Below are 24,027 nucleotides of genomic sequence, written 5' to 3'. Positions count from 1 at the left end.
GGGACGAAGGGACAAAAGAGGCCAGTAAGGGAATAGGGCCACAAAGTGCCACAGACAAGGGCTCGAAACAGGGAACTGCTGCAAGCACCCACCCAGTACGGTCTGTGGGTGAAGGGGCCCCCCGGAGTGCAGGGGACTACCCGCGTGGCGGACACACAGTGGACGGCCATGGCGGGTGTCCCCGGGACAAGGGGGAACCCCGGAGCGCAGGGACCCGACCGCATGGGGAGAGCAGTGATAGTGGACATCCTGGACGGCCCCCTAACAAAGGGAAACCCCAGAGGGCAGGGGCGCGTCCACCGGACAAATATGGTTAACCCCACAGGAGCAAGGGGGCAGAAGCCCCCCACCAGAATAGTCACCTGGAACGTAAGGGGACTTAACGGCCCAGTGAAGAGATCTAGAGTCCTCACCCACCTTAGAAACATGAGGGCCGACATAGTCTTCCTCCAAGAGACGCACTTGAGGGAGCAGGACCAACTGCGGGTAAGAAAGGGCTGGGTGGGACAAACCTATCATTCCTGTTATGGGGCAAGGGCCAGGGGGGTGGCGATCCTGATTGGCAAGAGGACAATGTTTAGGGCGACAAAGACGGTTACGGACCCAGGGGGACGGTATGTCATGGTCAGCGGGGCCCTGGATGGGGCGCCGGTAGTTCTAGTTAACGTGTACGCGCCCAACTGGGACGACACGAGCTTCATCCAAAAGACCATGGCAGAAATCCCGGACATAGCGACGCACCGACTAATCATGGGGGGGGACTTCAACTGTGTACAGGACCCAACGACGGACAGATCAAACCCCAGAACGGGGAAAACCTCAAACATGGCAAGGGAACTCAGCCACTATATGGAGCAGATGGGAGCAGTAGACCCCTGGAGATTCGCCCACCCGGGGGAGAAAGAATTCTCTTTCTTCTCCCCAGTACACAACGTGTACACCAGAATTGACTTCTTTGTGGTGGGGAAAACGGTGCTTCCAGAGATAGACAAGGTGGAATACTCCGCAATTGTGATATCAGACCACGCTCCACACTACATGGATGTGCGGCTAGAGACGGGAAGGGCCCAGCGCCCCAAATGGAGGTTGGACGGTGCCTTACTAGCTGACAAGGCCTTCAGCGAAAGGATAGCGCAGGCCATAGCGGAGTACACTGAGATCAACCAAAACGGGGAGGTCTCACCCTCCACGTTCTGGGAAGCGCTTAAGGCCGTACTAAGAGGGGAAATCATAGCCTACAAAGCGCAAAGAGATAGGGAGGAAAGGGTGGCTAGGCAGAAGCTGGTCGACTCCATACTGGAGGTAGACCATAAATACTCCGAGGCCCCGACTGTAGAACTCCTGGCGGAGAGAAAAGAATTACAAAGGAACTTTGACCTGCTCTCCACCAGGAAAGCAGTACACCAACTCCGCCAGGCACGCGGGGCCCTATACGAACACGGAGACAAAGCCAGCCGCCTGTTGGCCCACCAGCTGAGAAAGCAGGCAGCCAGCAGAGAAATTGCGCAAATCAGAGATACCAGAGGCACGTTGGAAACAGAACCAGAGAGGATTAACAAAACCTTCAAGGCCTTCTACCAAGAGCTGTACACCTCAGAGCCCCCAACGGGGAAGGCTGGGATGAACCGGTTTCTTGACGGACTGAACATACCAGTTGTGGGAGAGGGCAGAAAACGGGATCTGGAAGCACCACTAGCACTGGGAGAGATCATGGAGAGCATTAGCTCCATGCAGGCGGGGAAGGCGCCGGGACCGGACGGATTCCCGGCGGACTTCTACAAAAAATTTGCGACAGCGCTGGCCCCGCACCTGCGGGAGATGTTCACAGACTCGCTAGCTAGGGGCACGTTGCCACCCACGTTAGCACAGGCCTCAATCTCGCTGATACCTAAGAAAGACAAAGACCCAACGGAATGTGGGTCATACAGACCCATATCTCTGCTGAATGCAGACGCCAAAATACTGGGCAAAATCCTAGCCAAAAGGCTAGAAGACTGTGTACCTGAGGTGGTCACAGAGGACCAGACGGGCTTTGTCAAAGGTAGACAGCTTACCGCGAACATCAGGCGCCTGCTGAACGTGATAATGATCCCCTCCGGGGAGAGAACACAAGAGGTGATCGTCTCCCTGGACGCAGAAAAGGCCTTCGACAGAGTCGAGTGGAAATACCTCATAGAGATACTGGAGCGGTTCGGGCTTGGAACAGGGTTCACCGCTTGGGTAAAGCTCCTGTACAACGCTCCCATGGCGAGTGTACAGACCAACAATACCAACTCCCAATACTTCCAGCTGCACGGGGCACCAGACAAGGATGCCCACTGTCCCCGCTGCTGTTCGCTCTAGCAATTGAACCGCTAGCAATCGCGCTCAGGGCAGCAAAAAATTGGAGGGGGATCCGAAGGGGAGGTAGAGAGCACAGAGTCTCACTCTATGCGGATGATCTGCTCCTCTATATCTCGGACCCACAAAGCAGCATGGACGGAATCATCGCGCTCCTGAAAGAGTTTGGAGCCTTCTCGGGCTACAAACTCAACATGAGCAAAAGTGAGATCTTCCCATTACACCCGCAAGGGGGGGGAGGGGGGGGGGGGGGGGGGGCAGCACTAAAGGGGCTGCCGTTCAAACAAGCCCAACATAAATTCCGCTACCTGGGGATCCAAATAGCCCATGACTGGAAAGGGATCCACAAATGGAACCTCACCAGCCTGATGGAGGAAGTTAAAAAGGACCTGCAAAGATGGAACACACTCCCGCTCTCCCTCGCGGGGAGAGTTCAGACGATCAAAATGAACGTACTGCCCAGGTTCCTCTTCCTGTTTAGATCCATTCCGATCTACATCCCCAAGGCCTTTTTCAAAGCGCTGGACAAACTCATCATGGCGTTCGTATGGGGGGGTAAAAATGCTAGGATCCCAAAGAAGGTCTTACAAAAAACAAAAACCAGGGGAGGGTTAGCCCTCCCGAATCTACAATTCTACCACTGGGCAGCAACAGCCGAGCGAGTAAGGGGATGGATCCAGGAGCCAGAAGCTGAGTGGGTGCGTGCGGAGGAGGCCTCCTGCATGGGAACCTCCCTCCGGGCCCTCGCCACGGCAGCACTCCCATCCCCACCCAAAAAACACTCCAGCAGCCCAGTGGTGACAGCCACCCTCCAATCCTGGAACCAACTGCGGCAGCAACTTGGCCTGACCAAAATGTCGAACAGGGCTCCCATCTGCAACAACCATAGGTTCAAACCAGCACTGACCGACGCCACCTTCAAAAGGTGGAGGCAGGACGGGGGGACACTGACAGTCAGGGACCTATACACGGACGACAGGATCGCAACACTGGACGAACTGACAGAGAAATTTCAGCTAGCTGGGGGGAACGAGCTACGGTACCTGCAGCTCAAAAACTTCCTACGAAAGGAGACAAGGACGTACCCACAACCGCCACGACAGACACTACTGGAAGACCTACTGGACGCAAGTATCCTAGAGAAAGGGAACTGTAGTGACATGTATGACCGACTGGTAGATAGGGACGACACCGTACTGGACGCAACAAGGAGGAAATGGGAGGACGACCTGGGGATGGAGATAGGGTGGGGACTCTGGAGCGAAGCACTGCATAGGGTCAACTCCACCTCCACGTGCGCAAGGCTCAGCCTGACGCAACTAAAAGTGGTACATAGAGCCCACTTAACAAGAACCCGTATGAGTAGGTTCTTCCCGGAGGTGGAAGACAGATGTGAACGGTGCCAAAGAGGCCCGGCCAACCACGCCCACATGTTCTGGTCTTGCCCCAGACTCGTGGAGTACTGGACAGCCTTCTTCGAGGTTATGTCCAAAGTGGTGGGAGTGAGGGTGGAGCCATGCCCGATAGTGGCGGTCTTCGGGGTTTCAGAACAGCCAGATCTATTCCTGGGGAGGAGGGCGGACGCCCTTGCCTTTGCCTCCCTGATCGCCCGCCGTAGAATCCTGTTTGGCTGGCGGTCAGCAGCACCGCCCAGAGCTGCGGACTGGCTGTCCGACCTCTCGGAATCTCTCCAAATGGAGAAAATCAAATTTGCCATCCGAGGGTCGGACGACGGCTTCCACAGAACGTGGGAGCCATTCATGCAACTGTTCCGGGACCTATTTGTGGCCAATGTACAAGAGGAAGAATAGTCGGGGGAAGGTAGCGGGAGGGGGGGGGGGGGGGGGGGGCTACAGGTTCGTTACGGGGGTTCGATGGCTAGCTAAGGCCCAAAACCAAACTAAATAAACATGTTGGGGGGGGGGGGGGGGGGCGCAGTTACTACTACGAAGATGCTTACCTGTAAATATGTATGTTAATTTTTGCGTGTTTGTTTTTTTTTTTCTCTCTCTCCTAACAATTTGTAATTTGTTCAATATAAAATATGAAAACTGAATAAAAACATTTATTAAAAAAAAAGGAATGAATAAATGACTATTGGAGAAAAAAAACTTCCATTCTCCCAGAATGCCTTGATCCACTGCAATTTGCATACCGCCACAACTGGGCCACAGCAAATGCCATCCCCCAGGCCCCACATTCATCCCTGGAGCATCTCGACAACAAGGACTCCTACGTCAGCCTCCTATTTATTGACTACAGCACCGCCTTCAACACTATAATCCCAGCCAAGCTCATATCAAAGCTCCAAAACCTCAAACTTGGCTCCTCACTCTGCAACTGGATCCTCGATTTTCTGACCCACAGACCACAATCAGTAAGGATAGATAACCACCTCCTCCACGATAGTCCTCAATACCATGGAAAGCATCCTGTCTGCATCACAGTCTGGTATGGCAACTGCTCGGCTCAAGGCCGCAAGAAACTATAGAGAGTCATGAACACCACCCAGTCCATCACACAAACCCAGCTCCTGCCTTGGGAAAGCGGGCAGCATAATCAAAGACCCCTTCCACCTGGGTTATTCACTCTTCCAACTTCTTCCATCAGGCAGGAGATACAAAAGTCTGAGAACACGCCCAAACAGACTCAAAAACAGCTTCTTCCCCACTGTTACCAGACTCCTGAATGACCCTCTTATGGACTGAACTGACCACTTCACACATCTTCTCTACTGAGCAGTACTACACTCCTGTATGTTTCATCCGATGCCTTTATCTATGTATTTACATTTTGTATTTTATGTTCGCCCTAGGTATTTTCTTTTCACGTACTTAATGATTTGTTGAACTGTACGCAGAACAATACTTTTCACCGTACCTCGGTACACGTGACAATAAACAAATCCAATCCAAATTGCCCCTTAATTAGAATAAAAAAGAATTGGGTACTCTAAATTTATATTAAAAACAAGTTGTTCCTTTAAACAGTGACATGAGGAAGAACGTTTTTACACAGTGAGTGGTGAGGACCTGGGACTCTTGGACTCTTTGTCCAAGCTTTTGGTCATTTGTCCTGATATTGCCTTGTGTGGCTCAGTGTCAAATCTTTGCTTTATACTGCTTCTGTGATGCACCTTAGGATATTTCATTGTAGAAAAGGTGCTGTATAGGTTGCTATTGTTCACCCACAGAGGTAACAGTTCCTCTATATCTATCCTTTCAAATTATTTTACATTTTTAATCATGATCACTACAGAGAATAGAATCAAGAATGGCTCCAGACCAGGAGAAGGCCATTCAGCCCATCATATTAATGCCTGCTCGCTGCAAGGGCAGCTCATCTAGGACCATTCCTCCACCCTTTCAAGGTAACCCTGCAAATTAGTTCCCTTCAGCTGCTTATCCAATTCTCTTTAAAAAGACCACAATTGAATCCATCTCCACCACACTCTCAAGCATACATCCCAGGTCCTCACCACTCACTGTGTAAAAACGCTCTTCCTCATGTCACTGTTGGTTCTGCTGCCAATCTCCTACAATCTGAATCCTCTGCTTCTTGATCCTTCTGCCAATGGGAACAGTTTCTCCCTATGTACTCTGCCTGGACACCTAATGATATTGAACACCTCTATCAAATCTCCTCTGAGACCTCCTCTTCTCCAAGAGAAACAGTCCTAATGTCTCCAATTTATCTTCATTTTTTTTCTTTTTTCTTTCTTTTTAAAAAATAAATTTAGAGTACCCAATTAATTTTTTCCAATTAAGGGGCAATTTAGCATAGCCAATCCACCTACCCCACAACATCTTTGGGTTGTGGGGGTGAAACCCACGCAAACACGGGGAGAATGTGCTCCAATCTATCTTCATAACTGAGGTTCCTTGTCTCTGAAACCAATCTGTCAACTTGTCTGCACCCTCTGCAATGCCATCACATCCTGCTCAGAATTGGGCAGAAAACTCCAATTGAGGCGAAATCAGCATTTTATAGTTTTTCATTATTACTTGTTAGCTTTTGTCTTTGGTACCTTTACTTATAAAGCTCAGGTTCCATATGCTTTATTAACCTCAAACTGCCCTACCACCTTCAATGATTTGTGCAAATATACCCCCAGGACTCTTATGTTGCTGCACTCCCTTATGAATTGTATATTATATTGCCTTGCCTCTCATACTACTCTTCTCTGTATTAAATTTCATCTGCTTTGTGTCCGTGCATTCCACCAGCTTGTCTATGTCCCCTGGAAGTCTTATCACTATTCATCTCACAGTTCACAATACTTACAATGTTTTGTGTCATCCAATAATTTTGAAATTGCGCCCTGTACACCCAAGCCTACATCATTAATATAAATCTTAAATAAAACAGTGAGCCCCACACCGACCCCTGGGGAACCCCACTATCTACCTTCCTCCAGTTTGAAGACAGCCATTCACCATTACTCTCTGTTTCATGTTACTCAGTAATTTTATATTCATAGCACGGTGGCACAGTGGTTAGCACTGCTGCCTCACGGCACCGAGGTCCCAGGTTTGATCCCGGCCCCGGGTCACTGTCCGTGTGGAGTTTGTACATTCTCCCCGTGTTTGCGTGGGTTTCACCCCCACAACCCAAAGATGTGTAGCTAGGTGGGTTGGCCACGCTAAATTGCCGCTTAATTGGAAAAAAATCAATTGGGTACTCTAAATTTATAAGAAAAAAACTTTATATTCATGCTGCCACTTCCCCTTTCATTCTCTCAGCGTTAACTTTGCCAGCAAATCTATTAAGGACAGGATGCAGAAAGTAGGGATAAATGGAGCATTTTCAAGTGGCAGGCTGTGTGTACCACAAGGATCAGTGCTCTGGCCTCAGCTATATATAATCCATATTAATAACTTAGATGAAGAGACAGAAAGTAAAGTATCCAAATTTGATGATGACACAAAGCTAGGTGGGAATGCAGGCTGTGAGGAGGGTAGAGAGAGGGGCAGGGAGATGGATACCTGCCCCAGCGTCTCCGGGAGGGAGCCCCGCGCCAAAAAGACCCTAAACATGCTCAGCAACAATGGACCCATCCGGCCCAGGTGCCTTACTGCCTGCACGTGCTTCAACGCTACCTTCATCTCCTCCTGGCCCAGCAGTGCCTCCAGATCCCTTTCAATTCCTCCACCAATGTGGGAAACTCCAAACACCTCCTCTCCCCCCATTCCCCATCCGCACTCCGGCGGCTCCGACCTATACCGCCTCTCATAAAAGGCCGTAAACACTCCATTCACCTTTGGGAATGAGACCAGCCTCCCCTCCAAATCGCTAACCTGAACAATATCCCTGGCCGCCTCAGTTTTTTTAAAAATAATTTTTATTGAAGAAATTTTTCAAAATACAAACATTTTAACCCCCCCTACATTTACATTTAAATTATAGCAAAACAAAGTCAGACCCCCCTACTTAACAAAAAAGTCCCCCCACCCCCTAATCGCGCGTTCCCCCCCACCCCCCCCCCCCCCCCCCCCCCCCCCCCGGCGAACCGACAGTCAGACCAACTTATCATTTCTGGCAGTGTCCTCGGGCAGGCCTTGCCCGTGCCACCACCGCTATCGTACTTCCTTCGTTGTTGTCTCCCCTCCCCCCCCCCCCCCCCCCCTCCCTCCCTCCCGCCCTCCCTTCCCCTCCCGGGTTGCTGCTGTCACGGCCTCAGTTTCTATCTCTGATCTAAGAGGTCCAGGAAGGGTTGCCATCGCCTGAAAAACCCCTGCACCGACCCTCTCAGGGCGAATTTGATCCTTTCCAATTGGATGAAGTTTGCCATGTCGTTTAACCAGGTGTTAACACTCGGAGGCCTTTCGTCCCTCCACTGAATCAGGATCCTCCTCCGAGCCACCAGGGACGCAAAGGCTAATATTCCAGCCTCCCTCGCCTCCTGTACCCCCGGCTCCACCCCAACCCCGAAGATCGCAAGTCCCCATCCTGGCTTGACCCTGGACCCCACCACTCTCGACACCGTCCCTCCCACCCCCTTCCAGAACTCCTCCAGTGCCGGACATGCCCAAAACATATGTGCATGATTCGCAGGGCTTCCCGAACATCTAATACACCTGTCTTCACCCCCGAAAAACCGACTCATCCTTGTCCCCGTCATGTGGGCTCTATGCAGTACCTTAAATTGAATGAGACTTAGTCTCGCACATGACGACGACGAGTTGACCCTCTCCAGGGCGTCTGCCCATGTCCCGTCCTCTATCTGTTCCCCCAGCTCTAACTCCCACTTATCTTTCAGCTCCACTACTGGTACCTCCTCCACCTCCTGCATAATCTTATAGATGTCCGAGATCTTCCCCTCCCCGACCCAGACCCCTGATAGCACCCTATCACTCACCCCCCTGTCGGGAAGCGCGGGGAACCCCTCTACCTGTCGTCTGGCAAATGCCTTCACTTGGAGGTACCTGAACGTGTTCCCCGGGGGGAGCCCAAATTTCTCCTCCAGCTCTCCCAAGCTCGCAAACCTCCCCTCTATAAACAAGTCCCTCAGTTGTCTAATACCCGCCCTCTGCCAGCTCTGGAATCCCCCTCCTGTATTTCCCGGCGCAAATCTGTGGTTCCCTCTTAGTGGTGCCCCTATCAGACCTCCCACTTCCCCCCTGTGTCGCCTCCACTGCCCCCAGATCTTGAGGGTGGCCGCCACCACCGGGCATGTGGTATACCTCGTGGGAGGGAGCGGCCATGGTGCCGTTACCAGTGCCCCTAAGCTTATGTTGCCGCAGGACGCCCTCTCCATACGCTTCCAGGCTGCCCCCTCCCCTTCCATCATCCACTTTCGTACCATCGATGTATTTGCCGCCCAGTAATATCCTGAAAGGTTGGGTAACGCCAGCCCTCCACTATCCCTACTCCGCTCCAAAAAGACCCTTCTAACTCTCGGGGTGCCATGTGCCCACACATACCCCATGATACTACTCGTTACCTTCTTGAAAAAGGCCCTGGGGAGGAAGATGGGCAGACACTGGAACAAGAACAAGAACCTCGGGAGGACCGTCATTTTAACTGACTGCACCCTCCCTGCCAGCGACAGCGGCACCATATCCCACCTCTTAAACTCCTCCTCCATCTGTTCCACCAGTCTGGAAAAGTTCAACTTGTGGAGGGTCCCCCAGTTCTTTGCCACCTGCACCCCCAAATACCTAAAACTTTTAACTGCTCTTTTGAAGGGGAGCCTCCCAATTCCCTCCCCTTGGTCTCCCGGGTGTATTACAAAGACCTCACTTTTCCCCAGATTTAATTTATACCCCGAAAAGTCCCCGAACTCCGCTAGTATCCCCATTACCTCCGGCATTCCCCCCTCCGGGTCTGCCACATACAACAACAAATCATCCGCATAGAGCGAGACCCGATGTTCCTCCCCTCCCCTTGTCAGTCCTCTCCACCCCCCTGAACCCCTCAGTGCCATCGCCAACGGCTCAATCGCTAATGCAAAGAGTAAGGGGGATAGGGGACATCCCTGCCTAGTACCTCGATGGAGCCCAAAATATTCTGACCTCCTCCCGTTTGTTACCACACTTGCCATCGGAGCTGAATAGAGCAGTTTTACCCACTTGATAAATCCCTCCCCAAACCCAAACCTTTCCAACGTCTCCCACAAGTATTCCCACTCCACCCTGTCAAATGCCTTCTCCGCGTCCAGCGCTACCACTATCTCCGCCTCCCCTTCCACTGCTGGCATCATAATCACATTTAACAATCTCCGGACATTTGTGTTAAGTTGGCGTCCCTTCACGAACCCCGTCTGGTCTTCATGGACTACCCCTGGCACACAGTCCTCTATCCTGGTTGCCAGGACCTTTGCTAACAGCTTGGCGTCAACATTCAGGAGGGAGATGGGCCTGTAGGACCCGCACTGGACCGGGTCCTTGTCCCGCTTCAAAATCAAGGAGATCAGGGCCTGCGACATTGTTGGGGGCAGAACCCCCCCCTCGCGCGCCTCATTAAAGGCTCGCACCAGCACTGGACCCACCAAGTCCACAAATTTCCTGTAAAACTCCACCGGGAACCCATCCGGCCCCGGCGCCTTCCCCGCCTGCATCTGGCCTATCCCTTTAATTAGCTCCTGCAGCTCTATCGGCGCCCCCAACCCTTCTACCAGCTCCTCCTGTACCTTTGGGAACCCCAATTTGTCGAGAAAGTTCACCCCAATTTGTCGAGAAAGTTCACCCCAATTTGTCGAGAAAGTTCACCCCAATTTGTCGAGAAAGTTCACCCCAATTTGTCGAGAAAGTTCACCCCAATTTGTCGAGAAAGTTCCTGGCCGCCTCAGTTAATGAGCCAAGAGATGACTGGCCTTCTCCCCATACTCATATACTGCCCCTTTTGCCCGCCTCACTTGCTGCACTCCCTTGTCCGTGTACAGCAAATCAAATTGCATTTCTCCTGCACACCAAATTTCCGGGGTTGGATCCCTGGCACATCTACGATCCATCGCAGGATCTCATCCATCAATTTCTGTCGCTCCTCCCTTGCCTCCCTGGCCACATCTGCTTTATAGACTATGATCTCTCCTCCGATTACCACCTTCAGTGCCTCCCACAAGTCCATCCGGTTATCGTTAATCCCCGTATGGCCCTTAAAATCCTTGCATTAAACCCTAGGTCCGCCAGCAGCCCTACACCTAACCGCCAGCCCGTGATGCTCCCACCTGATCTCCAACACCAGATCCACTCAGTGCAGGGCAAGATTGGAAATAACCACTGCCGAATACTCAGTCTTCTTCACCCCAGTGAGAAGAGTCTGACTCATAATAATCAATCCTCGAACACACCTTGTGTACAGAAGTAAAAAACGAGAACTCCTCCCCAGGATGCATAAACATCCATGGATCTGCCCCTTCTGTTTCCTCTATAAATGCAAAGAATACCGTTGCTAACCAGGACCAACAATATTTACCTGAAGCAGTCCACCTTCAGATCCAACACAGAGTTCAAATCAACCCCCAAAATCAATTGGTGGGTGGCCAGATCAGGTATGGTAGTCAGCAACTGCTTCATAAACAAGACATCGCCCAATTCAGAGCATACATGTTCACTAGGACCATTGACTTTCCCTCTAATACACCTGCAACCATCACGTACCATCCCCCCTGATCAGCTGTGACCCTTTCGCCCGGAACTGGACCCTCTCATTGATAAAAATTGCCACCCCCCCCCGGCTCTACTATCAAACCCGGGGTGAAATACCTGGCTCACGCAGGCTTTCTAGAGCCCATTCTGGTCACATACCCACAAATGGGGCTCTTGTAAAAACACCACATTGGCTCTGAAACTCTAAAATCTGAAAAAATCTCACCCTTTTTACTGTAGGGTTTCCTCCCTACCCTCCTGAACTGGCAGACCCCTCCCCCTCCCACACATTCTAGACTCATCGAGCCTTACCAAACTGACCTAACAAGTCGCAGCCCCTCCCCTCACACCACTCCCATTCACTATCCTACCCTTTAGTGCTAGCAAGGTGTCCCCCCACCATGGTCCTGTCGACAACAGGGTCTTGCAAGGCCAACACCACCCCCCTAGCCCACCCTCCCTACTCCTTTGTCCAATTATCAGCATCCTTATCATACTCCTCTTTCCCTCCAATTACCATATCAATCCACCCACTTTACCACCCCCCATGACCCTGGCCTCAAGAAAAATTCCCCCACCAACCTCCAAGATAAAGAACAAAGACACAACACAATATATTGCAATATTTACAACCAACCCAACCTTCACAAACACAATCCCACCAAACCTCCTCAAGCCAGTCTGTCCTTTATCCTTGATGAAGGCCTCTGCTTGCTCCAGCGTGTCAAATTAGTGATTCTTGGAGTCCATCGTGGCTCTCAGTCGCGCTGGATACACCACCCTGAACCGCACACTCTTGTTGTACAGTACTGCCTTTGCCTTATTAAAGGCTGCCCGCCGCTTCGCGCTAATGTCCTGATAAATGCACAGTGAGTACCCGTACCAGTCACCATGCCCATTCTTCTTGGCCCATTCCAGGACTGCTCCTTTATCTGAAAACAGTGAGAACAGACGATCACCGTCCATAGTGGCTCATTTGGCCATCGTTTCTGTCGCAGTGCCCAAAGAGCCCTGCCCAACTCTGGAGGGGCAAACGATCCCCTCCCCTGCCCTCCACTCCCTCCGGCAAACCCACCACTCTGAGATTCAGGCATCACGACCTGCTCTCCTCTCTGTCATGAGCAGCATTTCAGCTTCCAACGAGGCCATGGCAATATGCTGGGTTGGATCACCCGAAAATCTCCCAAAAACAGGCCAAAAGGGATCAAAATACAAGGACGCTGGCAGGAGCCACCTTTCATGTGACTTGCTCTCACATGTCGCCATCGGACGACCCCTCTCAGACTTAATTCTACTGATACATCCTGGAAAACTATGTTCACTACGCATCTTTCTGCATTCAGACCTCTGGGTGGAACCATTACATCTGAGACACGGTAAAGAAATGAAAAATAATGTAATAGGCAAGTGAAATGTATGTTATCTTGAATTAAAACAAATACCAAGAAACTGTGAGCAAAAGATAACAGTATCAGGTAACGGTCTGACAGGGAGCCACTGAGGGTATTTTTATTTTTTTACAAGGAAAGTTTTCAATGACCCATGTAAGAAGTTAATATATGAGAGAGAGAACATTGTGCTGAATTATTACAGAAGCAGCTTGTTCACTATAAATGATAAAAAATATTACAATACTCTTCTTTTTAAAAAAACTCCTTTCATCTTTATTTATAACATACTTTGCGATATAATCATGTGACGCCTATACACAAACAGTTTTTAAACCAATGAACCCAAATTGCTTTCTTTGTTGACCAATTTACATAGCGAACAGAAACCATAAACCTGTACAGAAGACATCAGGGGGGGTCAACTCACACACTCACACAGCAGTAAAGGGGAAGCTGAACCATTCGATGGCTCTTTTAAGTCACTATGAAAACACCTCCATCTATTTTAGAAGAAGCTTGTCTTCAGCTTGATGGTGGGTGCAGCTTGTACAGCTGGCTTTGCTTGCTGGGTTGCAGCCTTTGCCCGGGAACTGGCTTGGCTGGCTCGGATCGCAGCCTCTAACTTTGATTTGAGTTCAGGTGCTGCCCCCATCACCACCTTGAAGGCACCGGGGTAGAGAGGACCAATGCGCATGAGATCCTGCAGAGCAAGTTCATGAAGAGCCTTGGAAGCCGTGGGAGCTGAGCTGAATGTCTTCTCATCCAGCAGGTAAGAGATGAGAGTGGGAACCAAAAGAGCAAGCAGCTGGGTTCCTGCGAAGGAAGAAGGCGGCTTTAATTAGGGTAATAATGAACTGACATTTACTCATTACATTGACTGTCTACAATTACCAGAATGGTGGCATAATAGTAAAGCCATTGAACTAGTAAATCCTGAGGCCTTGCCTAATGAGACACGAGTTCAAATACATTATGGCAACAGGGGAAATTTAAATTCAATTATTGAATTAATCTGGAATAAGAAGCTTGCCTCAGTAATGACCATCATGAAACTAGCAGACAACAGAAATCCATCTGCTTCACTGCTGCCCTTACCTGGTGTGGCCGACGTATGACTCCAGGCCCACATGCGATATCAACAATATCAAGAGACTGTATAGAGGAAAGGTTATGGACCCTGAATATCCCAGCAATAGTACTAAAGTATTGTGCTCCTGAACTAGCTGTGCCCTAGCTGCTCCAGTGCAGCGACAACACTGGCAGCTATCCAACAATGTGAAAAGTTGCCCAGGGATGCTCTTTCCACAACAAGCGGAATAAATTTAATTTGGCCAATTACCACCCCATCAGTATATTCTCGATCATCAGCAAAAAATGGAATGTGTTATTGAGAAGTGGCACCATCAAGCAACACTTTCTCAGCAATAACTCAGTTTGGGTTCCACCAGACCTCATTACAGCCTTGGTCCAAACATGGACAAAATAACTAAATTCATGAGGTAAGATGAGAACGATTGCCCCTGACACCAAGGCAGCACTTGACCGAGAATGGCATGAAGGAGTCCCAGCTAAACTGAAGCCAATGGGAATCGCGGGAGGAAACTCTCCGCTGGTTGGAGTCATACCTAGCATAAAGCTACTCCACGTTGTAACAGGTTTCACATTCTCACCACTCTCTGGGTCAAGGAATTTCTCTGAATTTCCTCTTGGATTTATTCATGATGTGCACGGCCCCTAGTTTTGAACTCTGCTATAAGTCTATCGGCATGTTTCGTTTCTGAACTGCTTCTTCGTGCTAGAAATCCCACACTACACTTCCAAGAGCCAGCGTCACTCAGCTTGTAGCCTCTTGGTCAGATGGCAGTGGGATAAGGGCTCCAATTCTGTGGCGTCAATCCCACAATCTTCCATGCGGTATGTGTGCGTGTGAATGCTGCATGGCTAGGATTGCCTTTTTTCCAATGGAGAGGCTAAACAGAGTGGCCCTGAGGCTGTTTATCTGGTGGACATAACAGATGCCACGATAACGTATGAGAGAGGTTCCTGCTTCCCCGTTGAATAATCAACAAAAATCATTCACTGCTTGTGGGAAATTATAAGTAAGGACAAACTGGTTTCTTTCTGTGGCAGGAGGTTTGGTAACTAGGGAACACAGATTTGAAATAATTGGCTGAAGAACTGGGGCGGGGTGTTTGAGGGATTAAAAAAAAGACTCAGCACACTATAATAATCTGGAATGCATAACCTGAAAGGATGATGGAAGCAGATTCAATAACAACCTACAAAAGGGAATTGGACAAATGCCTAAAGGGGAGAAAACTGCCGGGCTGTTGGGTCTAATTAGTCTGTCAAAGTGTTGGCACAGATACAATGGGCCGAACAGCCTCGTTTCAGGTTGAAGTATAAGAATTCACAGTGCTATTTGAAGAAGTGCAGGAGCGTTTTCCTTGAGAGTTCTGGTCAATGTTTACCCGTCAGATTAACATACCTAAAACAAATTATCTGGTCATTATCACCCTTCTATTTAAGGGAGCTTGCTGTGTACAAATTGGCTGCTTCATTTTCTACATTACAACAGTGACTATAGCAGTGCTTCAATGGCAGGAAAAGGATTTGGCCACCACAAGATGGTGAAAAGGGCTATAGAGTTAGAGGCTCTTTCCTTTCTGCTGACTTGCCTGCTCATGGTCCCGATGGACAGCTCACACTGAACAGGAGGGATCTACTTACTGTTTTGTTCTTCTGCGAGGTTCACCAGGGTCTCGAGCACTTTGACTCCTTCCTGTACCGCTTGAAGCTCAGCATTGTTGGCCGGTTTCTGATTCTCCACCTCTTTTAGTTTTGCAACTACCAGTGGAGCCAAGGCATGAATGTAGGGGTAGGAGAGGGCTCGGTTTGACTGCTGGAAGACTGAAAGCAGAAGCTGGTAACATTTTGCTTGAACCTACAAAAGATAGAAGAGCCATGGCTCTTAATTTCATGCCATACATTGGGGCTTTCAACACTTATCCACATGTCAAATCAACATATATCTATTAACAACAAAAACAAAAAACACTGGAAATAATCAGCAGGTCAGACATTATCTGTGAAGAGAGAACAGAGTTAATGTTTCAGTTTGCTAGCTGCTAATGTTTCAGGCTGCTGAACTGGAATATGCAGATGTATATAAGTCTGCAATAGAAGATTCTTCTCTGGTGGGGGAATCCAGATCAAAAGGGCATAACTTTAAAAGTAGAGCTCAACTGTTTGGGAGTAAAATCATAACACATTTTGACAGTGGAAATCTATTATTTTCTCCATAAAAGTCTGTATGGGAGGTAATTAATTAAGATTCTTAAGGTTAATAGCGATAGATTTTCATTGAGTTAAGATAATCAAAGGCTATGAAGCAAAGGCAGGTAAATGGATTTGAGGTACAGATTAGCCATGAACTAACGAAATAGCATGGCAGGCTCGAGGGGCTGAATAGCCTCCTTCTGTTCCTAACAGTAATGTTAGGAATGGGTGAGGTATTTATTGTTGTAAATACATAATCGTCAAATTCACCAAAGTCAAACAGCCTGGAATTACACTTCATGCCAGATTAATCCAGTATATATCCCCCCCCAACCACAAACTATTCCTTTAAAGCTGCATGTCCCTCCCTCCTATCCAATGCCAAAGGACACATAACACAAGTATTATCTTCCCATTTCCTGTAGGAAAAATTGCAGCAAAGAGATTTTCCAAGAGGTTTCACAAAAACAAAATGAGCAGGTTTCTCAAACTATATCGGTTGCAAACGTGATTATCCCACTTGGGGTTGGAGAGGCCTGGCTCCTGGGTGGAGAGGCTGGGTCTGACCTGCTTCTTCCTGAGCAAAGCAGGAGGGCATGAAGCTTCCAGTGGGAACTGGATAACATATAGTTAGCTTTTCTGGGGTTTAGCAGGAACAGGTTTTAGCTCACCCTTGTCAGAACATTGGGATAGTGGTCAGACAGTACAGTGATATCCCAGAACACAGGGGTAGGGGACAGCAGGCCATCCTCAGTATACATATGGAAGCTGGGACTGTGCTGGCAGGCACACTCTCTGAGGTGCAGCACAAGAAGCAAGTATGTACAAAGGTTTTTGTAGGCTGGGGAGGGGTGACCATGGAGTTAGAGGGAAGACAAGCTATCCTGATGGAAATACTCCCTGGTCTGAGGATTGCTTTGCCCAGGCTGAGATGAATCTCAACTTCCATTTATTATACTTAGTGCTGTGATTTACACAATCTTCTTACCCAGGGGTCTGTGGAATTTAAAGCACTTCCGAATCTCTCAATGCAACAGTTCTGGAGAGAGGAAATCCCAACTATCTCGTTACTGCCAGAGAGTAGGAAGAGGGTAATCGCTGTGAGCATGCTCACTTCATCCATGCTTGGCTTCGAGTCATCTAAAAGAGAGAGAAGAGCTGAGTGGAGGCCATTACAGAATTAGCACATAGGCATGGCAGCCAACTCACACGTGGACCAAACTTCAGGGCAAGAGTTTGTGAAGCCAAGATCACCAATCCGGATCCCAGTGTGCCCTCACCTCCAATCCTGATCCAAGTCTGCCCTCACCTCCAATCCGGATCCCAGTGTGCCCTCACCTCCAATCCGGATCCCAGTGTGCCCTCCCCACCAATCCGGATCCCAGTGTGCCCTCACCTCCAATCCTGATCCAAATCTGCCCTCACCTCCAATCTGGATCCCAGTGTGCCCTCCCCATCAATCCGGATCCCAGTGTGCCCTCACCTCTAATCCGGATCCCAGTGTGCCCTCCCCACCAATCCGGATCCCAGTGTGCCCTCACCTCCAATCCGGATCCCAGTGTGCCCTCCCCACCAATCCGGATCCCAGTGTGCCCTCACCTCCAATCCGGATCCCAGTGTGCCCTCACCACCAATCCAGATCCCAGTGTGCCCTCACCACCAATCCTGATCCCAATCTGCCCTCACCACCAATCCTGATCCCAATCTGCCCTCACCACCAATCCTGATCCCAATCTGCCCTCACCACCAATCCTGATCCCAATCTGCCCTCACCACCAATCCTGATCCCAATCTGCCCTCACCACCAATCCTGATCCCAATCTGCCCTCACCACCAATCCTGATCCCAATCTGCCCTCACCACCAATCCTGATCCCAGTGTGCCCTCACCACCAATCCTGATCCCAATCTGCCCTCACCACCAATCCTGATCCCAATCTGCCCTCACCACCAATCCTGATCCCAGTGTGCCCTCACCACCAATCCTGATCCCAGTGTGCCCTCACCACCAATCCGGATCCCAATCTGCCCTCACCACCAATCCGGATCCCAGTGTGCCCTCACCACCAATCCTGATCCCAATCTGCCCTCACCACCAATCCTGATCCCAATCTGCCCTCACCACCAATCCTGATCCCAATCTGCCCTCACCACCAATCCTGATCCCAATCTGCCCTCACCACCAATCCTGATCCCAATCTGCCCTCATCAGCAATCCTGATCCCAATCTGCCCTCACCACCAATCCTGATCCCAGTGTGCCCTCACCACCAATCCTGATCCCAATCTGCCCTCCCCACCAATCCTGATCCCAATCTGCCCTCATCAGCAATCCTGATCCCAATCTGCCCTCACCACCAATCCAGATCCCAGTGTGCCCTCACCACCAATCCTGATCCCAATCTGCCCTCACCACCAATCCTGATCCCAATCTGCCCTCACCATCAATCCTGATCCCAATCTGCCCTCACCACCAATCCGGATCCCAATCTGCCCTCACCACCAATCAAGATCCCAGTGTGCCCATGCATGATTTTAATGATGCACATCATCAACCAGGATTCCTAATCTCTTCAAATCACTGGGATTGTGTGTGCAGGGCCTTGACACGCTATTTCCCCTATATCTGAAACACTGCCCACCTCCATATCTTATTCCCTGGCTGCAGGTGAGACGCCGGCTGCTGAAGAAATGTTGGGTTACCCATTGTAAAAAGCAGTCCCCTTCACTGGTCACAGCGGGTGACGAAAGAGAGCCATGGTTCTCAGATAACTGTACCAGACCAGGCAGCAGGAACTAAGATTACTGGTGTTTATTAAAGACTGACCGCCAAACATTTGGCTGCACTTTGAAATGCCCTACCTGGTTTGGAATATTCCAAGATGGAAGCCAGAGAGCTGCAGACGAGATCTTTCCACTGCTTCTGGATTTGATGTGATTTAGCTAGTGGGGAAGTGATGATAGTTTTGATCCCCTGCAATGCAGCGCTAACTGGCAGTGACAAGTGGTTATCAGCCAAGCTCACCGCCGTTTCTCTCAGCACACCAATGATCAGGTAAAGGATTGTGGGTAGTACTGTCATACTTCCTGTGAAAATTGAACCAAATGCAAGCCATTAGCAGGTATCCATTATGAAGAAAATTGGATATTTTACCACAAGTGGCCAAGGCAGGCCCTGTCACATCTTCAACAGGGAACTGAATTGAAAGGGAAAATATATCTAGACAACAGGAAGAAGGTGTATGGCGTAAAGGTACACAGGTCAAGCTGGAGTGCTTCCATTAACACAGAAATTGTGGGCTGAACAGCCTTCTCCTGTATGTTGTAAACATTTGTGCCTATTGGACGATATTAAATGTAATATTCTATCGAGTAAAATTAGACAGAGACACCAAAAGTTAATAAAAATATGAACAGACATCTTCACAAGTATACCATGGGTTAATAACTGAGTAACTTGAATCAAAGAGAAAACACTAACAAGTACCATCCTTAGTTTGAAGCGCTGCTGAAATTGTTCTGCAATTTGAATGAGTAAGAGACAAAGTGCTCTCCAAATGTGACTTCAAACTAAATGCCTTTTAAGGTAGCATGCCCTCACATTTCTTCCCTTTCTCAAAAGAGGACATCTGGTAGAACTTCATGCAGTAAGTCAGACAATCTGACAAGATCTCTACACAGAACTATCACCTTTAAAAGATTTTATTCATCGACCACTCAACTTTGCCAAATTTTAGTGTCGGCTATGGCTCATTGTGCAGCACAATCACCTTTCAGTCAGAGGATTGTGTTTTCATGCCCCACTAGTTTAAACTAGTATGGCGGGGGGGTGGGTACTGGAGCAATAAGACAGAAGGTGAAAAAATTGAGGGAGAACTAGGGCCAGTCTGGCTCTGAGGAAGAGCAGACAGGGAGATGTTGCTGAAAACAGCGGGGCTGGTGGCCTGAAGTGCATATGTTTAAATGCAAGAAGTATAACAGGGAAGGCAGATGAACTCAAGAGCTTAGATTAGTACATGGAACTATGATGTTGTTGCCATTACAGAGACCTGGTTGCAGGAAGGACAGGATTGGCAGCTAAACGTTCCATGCTTTAGATATTTCAGGCGGGATAGAGGGGGATGTAAAAGGGGTGCGGAGTTGTGCTACTGGTTAGGGAGAATATCACAGCTGTACTACAGGAGGACACCTCAGAGGGCAGCGAGGCTATATGGGTAGAGATCAGGAATAAGAAGGGTGCAGTCACAATGTTGTGGGTTTACTACAGGCCTCCCAACAGCCAGCGAGAGATAGAGGAGCAGATAGGTAGACAAATTTTGGAAAGGAGTAAAAGGAGGGTTGTTGTGATGGGAGACTTTAACTTCCCAAATATTGACTGGGACTCACTTAGTGCTAGGGGCTTGGACGGGGCAGAGTTTGGAAGGAGCATCCAGGAGGGCTTAAAACAATATGTAGATGAATGAAATGAAAATGAAAATTGCTTATTGTCACGAGTAGACTTCAATGAAGTTACTGTGAAAAGCCCCTAGTCGCCACATTGCAGCGCATGTTCAGGGAGGCTGGTACGGGAATTGAACTGAGCTGCTGGCCTGCCGTGGTCTGCTTTAAAAGCCAGCGATTTAGCCCAGTGTGCTAAACCAGCCCCTGTATGTAGATAGTCCAACTAGAGATGAGGCTGTATTGGACCTAGTATTGGGGAATGAGTCTGGCCAGGTGGTAGAAGTTTCAGTAGGGGAGCATTTCGGGAACAGTGACCACAATTCAGTAAGTTTTAAAGTGCTGGTGGACAAGGATAAGAGTGGTCCTAGGGTAAATGTGCTAAATTGAGGGAAGGCTAATTATAACAATATTAGGCAGGAACTGAAGAACCTAGATTGGGGACGGATGTTTGAGGGTAAATCAACATCTGACATGTTGGAGGCTTTCAAATGTCAGTTGAAAGGAATTCAGGACTGGCATGTTTCTGTGAGGAAGAAGGATAAATATGGCAAATTTCAGGAACCCTGGATAACGAGAAATATTGTAGGCTTCGTCAAAAAGAAAAAGGAGGCATTTGTCAGGGCTAGAAGACTGGGAACAGACGAAGCCTGTGTGGAATATAAGGAAAGTAGGAAGGAACTTAAGCAAGGAGTCAGGAGGGCTAAAAGGGGTCACAAAAAGTCTTTGGCAAATAGGGTTAAGGAAAATCGCAAGGTTTTTTACACATACATAAAAAGCAAGAGGGTAGCCAGGGCAAAAGAGTTGGCCCACTGAAGGACAGGGGAGGGAATTTATGTGTTCTTGCACTTTTATTTGCAAACCACAAGCAGCGAGTATGTTTCTTGTATTGACCAAATGACCACACAACCAGTATGTTAGTTCAAAAGATAGTTTATTATTAAACACAAGACTTATCTCTCTGTGCAATGATACACGTGCTATGCATTAAACTACACCTATCAACTAGGTGCTGCCAGACTTGCTGAGATTTTCCAGCATTGTCCCTTTCGACGCTGAAAGACTCTGTCGCCGCATCTATCTCACACTCCTCAACCACCTCGTACACCAGCTCTACAGCAGTTGACGCAACCTGCAAACCAAGATAGAGGCCATATTCTCAACTTGCACTCAGGACACAGCAGACCAGCTGCAGAACACCACCAAACAGATGAGACAACGATACTATGCCACCTATATGCACACCAAGAACAGGAAGCTTGAGAAACTCGGCATCACCACCAGCAGCAACCAAGCCTCCCCCAGTACCACAGTAGAAAACAATACAGGGAAATCTATTGTCAACTTGTCGGACTACACCCTTCAACCAGACGAAATCGAAGTCCTCAGCAGAGGGCTCAATTTCAGCACCACCACCAAATGGACCCCATCAATCTCGCTGCAGACACAGAGGAATTCATCAGGCGAATGAGGCTCCGGGAGTTCTTCCATAGACCTCAAGAGGCCAACAGCGAACCCAAGGAGACTACCAATGAACCAGAACAGCAGACCGAGAGATCTGCGGTGCGGCAACCGAAGAGAAAAGAGTCGAATTGGACGCCTCCAGAAGACCGCTGCCCTAGACTCGACATGTAAGCTCAAACCATCAGGAGTCGCGTCAATGCCAGATTCAGCAGTCGCATTCACAAGACAGCCCCGAACGTCACCCAAGCACAACGCAACGCCATCCGCGCTCTCAAGAACAACCACAACATCGTCATCAAACCAGCAGATAAAGGAGGGGCCACTGTCACACTGAACAGAACGGACTACTGTAAAGAAGTATACCGACAACTCAACAACCAGAAACACTACAGACAGTTACCCACAGATCCAACCAAGGAACACATCTGACAACTCAACAGACTGATCAAGACCTTGGATCCAGACCATCAGAGCACCCTACATGCTCTCATCCCACGTAATCCCCGCATTGGAGATCTCTACTGCCTCCCGAAAATACACAAGTCCAACACACCAGGCCATCCTATCGTTTCAGGCAATGGGACCCTGTGTGAGAACCTCTCTGGCCACATCGAGGGCATCTTGAAACCCATCGTACAAGGTACGCCCAGCTTCTGTCGCGACATGACGGACTTCCTACAGAAACTCAGCACCCATGGACCAGTTGAACCAGGAACATTCCTCGTTACAATGGACGTCTTGGCACTCTATACCAGCATCCCCCATGACGACGGCATTGCTGCAATAGCCTCAGTACTCGACACTGACAACTGCCAATCTCCAGACGCAATTCTGCATCTCATCCGCTTCACTCTAGATCACAACGTTTTCACCTTCGACAACAAATTCTTCACCCAGACGCACGGAACAGCCATGGGGACCAAATTCGCACCTCAATATGCCAACATCTTCATGCACAAGTTTGAACAAGACTTCCTCACCGCACAGGACCTTCAACCGACGTTATACACCAGATACATCGATGACATTCTTTTCCTTTGGACCCACGGCGAAGAATCACCGGAACGACTACTCGATGACATCAATAAGTTCCATCCCACCATCAGACTCACCATGGACTACTCTCCAAAATCGGTTGCATTCATGGACACAGTCATCTCCATCAAGGACGGTCACCTCAGCACTTCGCTTTATCGCAAGCCCACAGATAACCTCACAATGCTCCACTTCTCCAGCTTTCACCCTAAACACATTAAAGAAGCCATCCCCTATGGACAAGCCCTCCGTATACACAGGATCTGCTCAGACGAGGAGGAGTGTAACAGACATCTATAGATGCTGAAAGGTGCCCTCGTACGAACGGGATGTGGCGCTCGACTCATCGATCGACAATTCCAACGCGCCACAGCAAAAAACCGCACCGACCTCCTCAGAAGACAAACAGGGGACACAACTGACAGATTACCCTTCGTCGTCCAGGAGCGGAGAAACTACGACATCTTCTTCGCAGCCTTCAACACGTCATCGATGAAGATGAACATCTTGCCAAGGTCATTCCCACACCCCCACTACTTGCCTTCAAACAACCGCGCAACCTCAAACAAACCATTGTTTGCAGCAAACTACCCAGTCTTCAGAACAGCGACCACGATACCACACAACCCTGTCAGGGCAATCTCTGCAAGACGTGCCAGATCATCGACATGGATACCACCATTACACGTGACACCACCACCCACCAGGTACGCGGTACATACTCGTGCGACTCGGCCAATGTTGTCTACCTCATACGCTGCAGGAAAGGATGTCCCGAAGCGTGGTACATTGGCGAGGCCATGCAGGCGCTGCGAAAACGAATGAACGGGCATCGTGCGACAATCACCAGGCAGGAATGTTCCCTTCCAGTTGGGGAACACGTCAGCAGTCAAGGGCATTCAGCCTCTGATCTCCGGATAAGCGTTCTCCAAGGCGGCCTTCATGACACGTGACAACGCAGAATTGCCGAGCAGAAATTTATAGCCAAGTTCCG

At 49.3% G+C, this 24,027-nt stretch overlaps 1 protein-coding gene across 6 annotated transcripts in view; it reads right to left on the bottom strand.

Annotated features, from left to right (window-relative positions):
* Nucleotides 1–12,941: 12,941 nt before the first annotated feature.
* heatr5b (HEAT repeat containing 5B) overlaps nucleotides 12,942–24,027 on the bottom strand; it is a 97,775-nt gene continuing 86,689 nt past the window's right edge. For 5 of the 6 annotated variants that reach the window (XM_038800582.1, XM_038800579.1, XM_038800578.1 and 2 more), the window contains exons 33-36: nucleotides 18,960–19,184; nucleotides 17,088–17,239; nucleotides 15,551–15,764; nucleotides 13,326–13,633 (exon numbers count right to left, since the gene is read on the bottom strand). In XM_038800582.1, coding sequence (XP_038656510.1) covers nucleotides 13,326–13,633; nucleotides 15,551–15,764; nucleotides 17,088–17,239; nucleotides 18,960–19,184 — 899 coding nt within the window. Of the gene's footprint in view, nucleotides 13,634–15,550; nucleotides 15,765–17,087; nucleotides 17,240–18,959; nucleotides 19,185–24,027 lie in introns of all 6 variants that reach the window. The other variant, XM_038800583.1, reaches the window with a different exon arrangement.

The sequence above is a fragment of the Scyliorhinus canicula genome, chromosome 6 (genome assembly GCF_902713615.1).
Source record: "Scyliorhinus canicula chromosome 6, sScyCan1.1, whole genome shotgun sequence".
Lineage (NCBI taxonomy): Eukaryota > Metazoa > Chordata > Chondrichthyes > Carcharhiniformes > Scyliorhinidae > Scyliorhinus > Scyliorhinus canicula.
The sequence above is the reverse complement of the archived record's forward strand: the minus strand, read 5'-3'. Positions and strand labels throughout refer to the sequence as shown.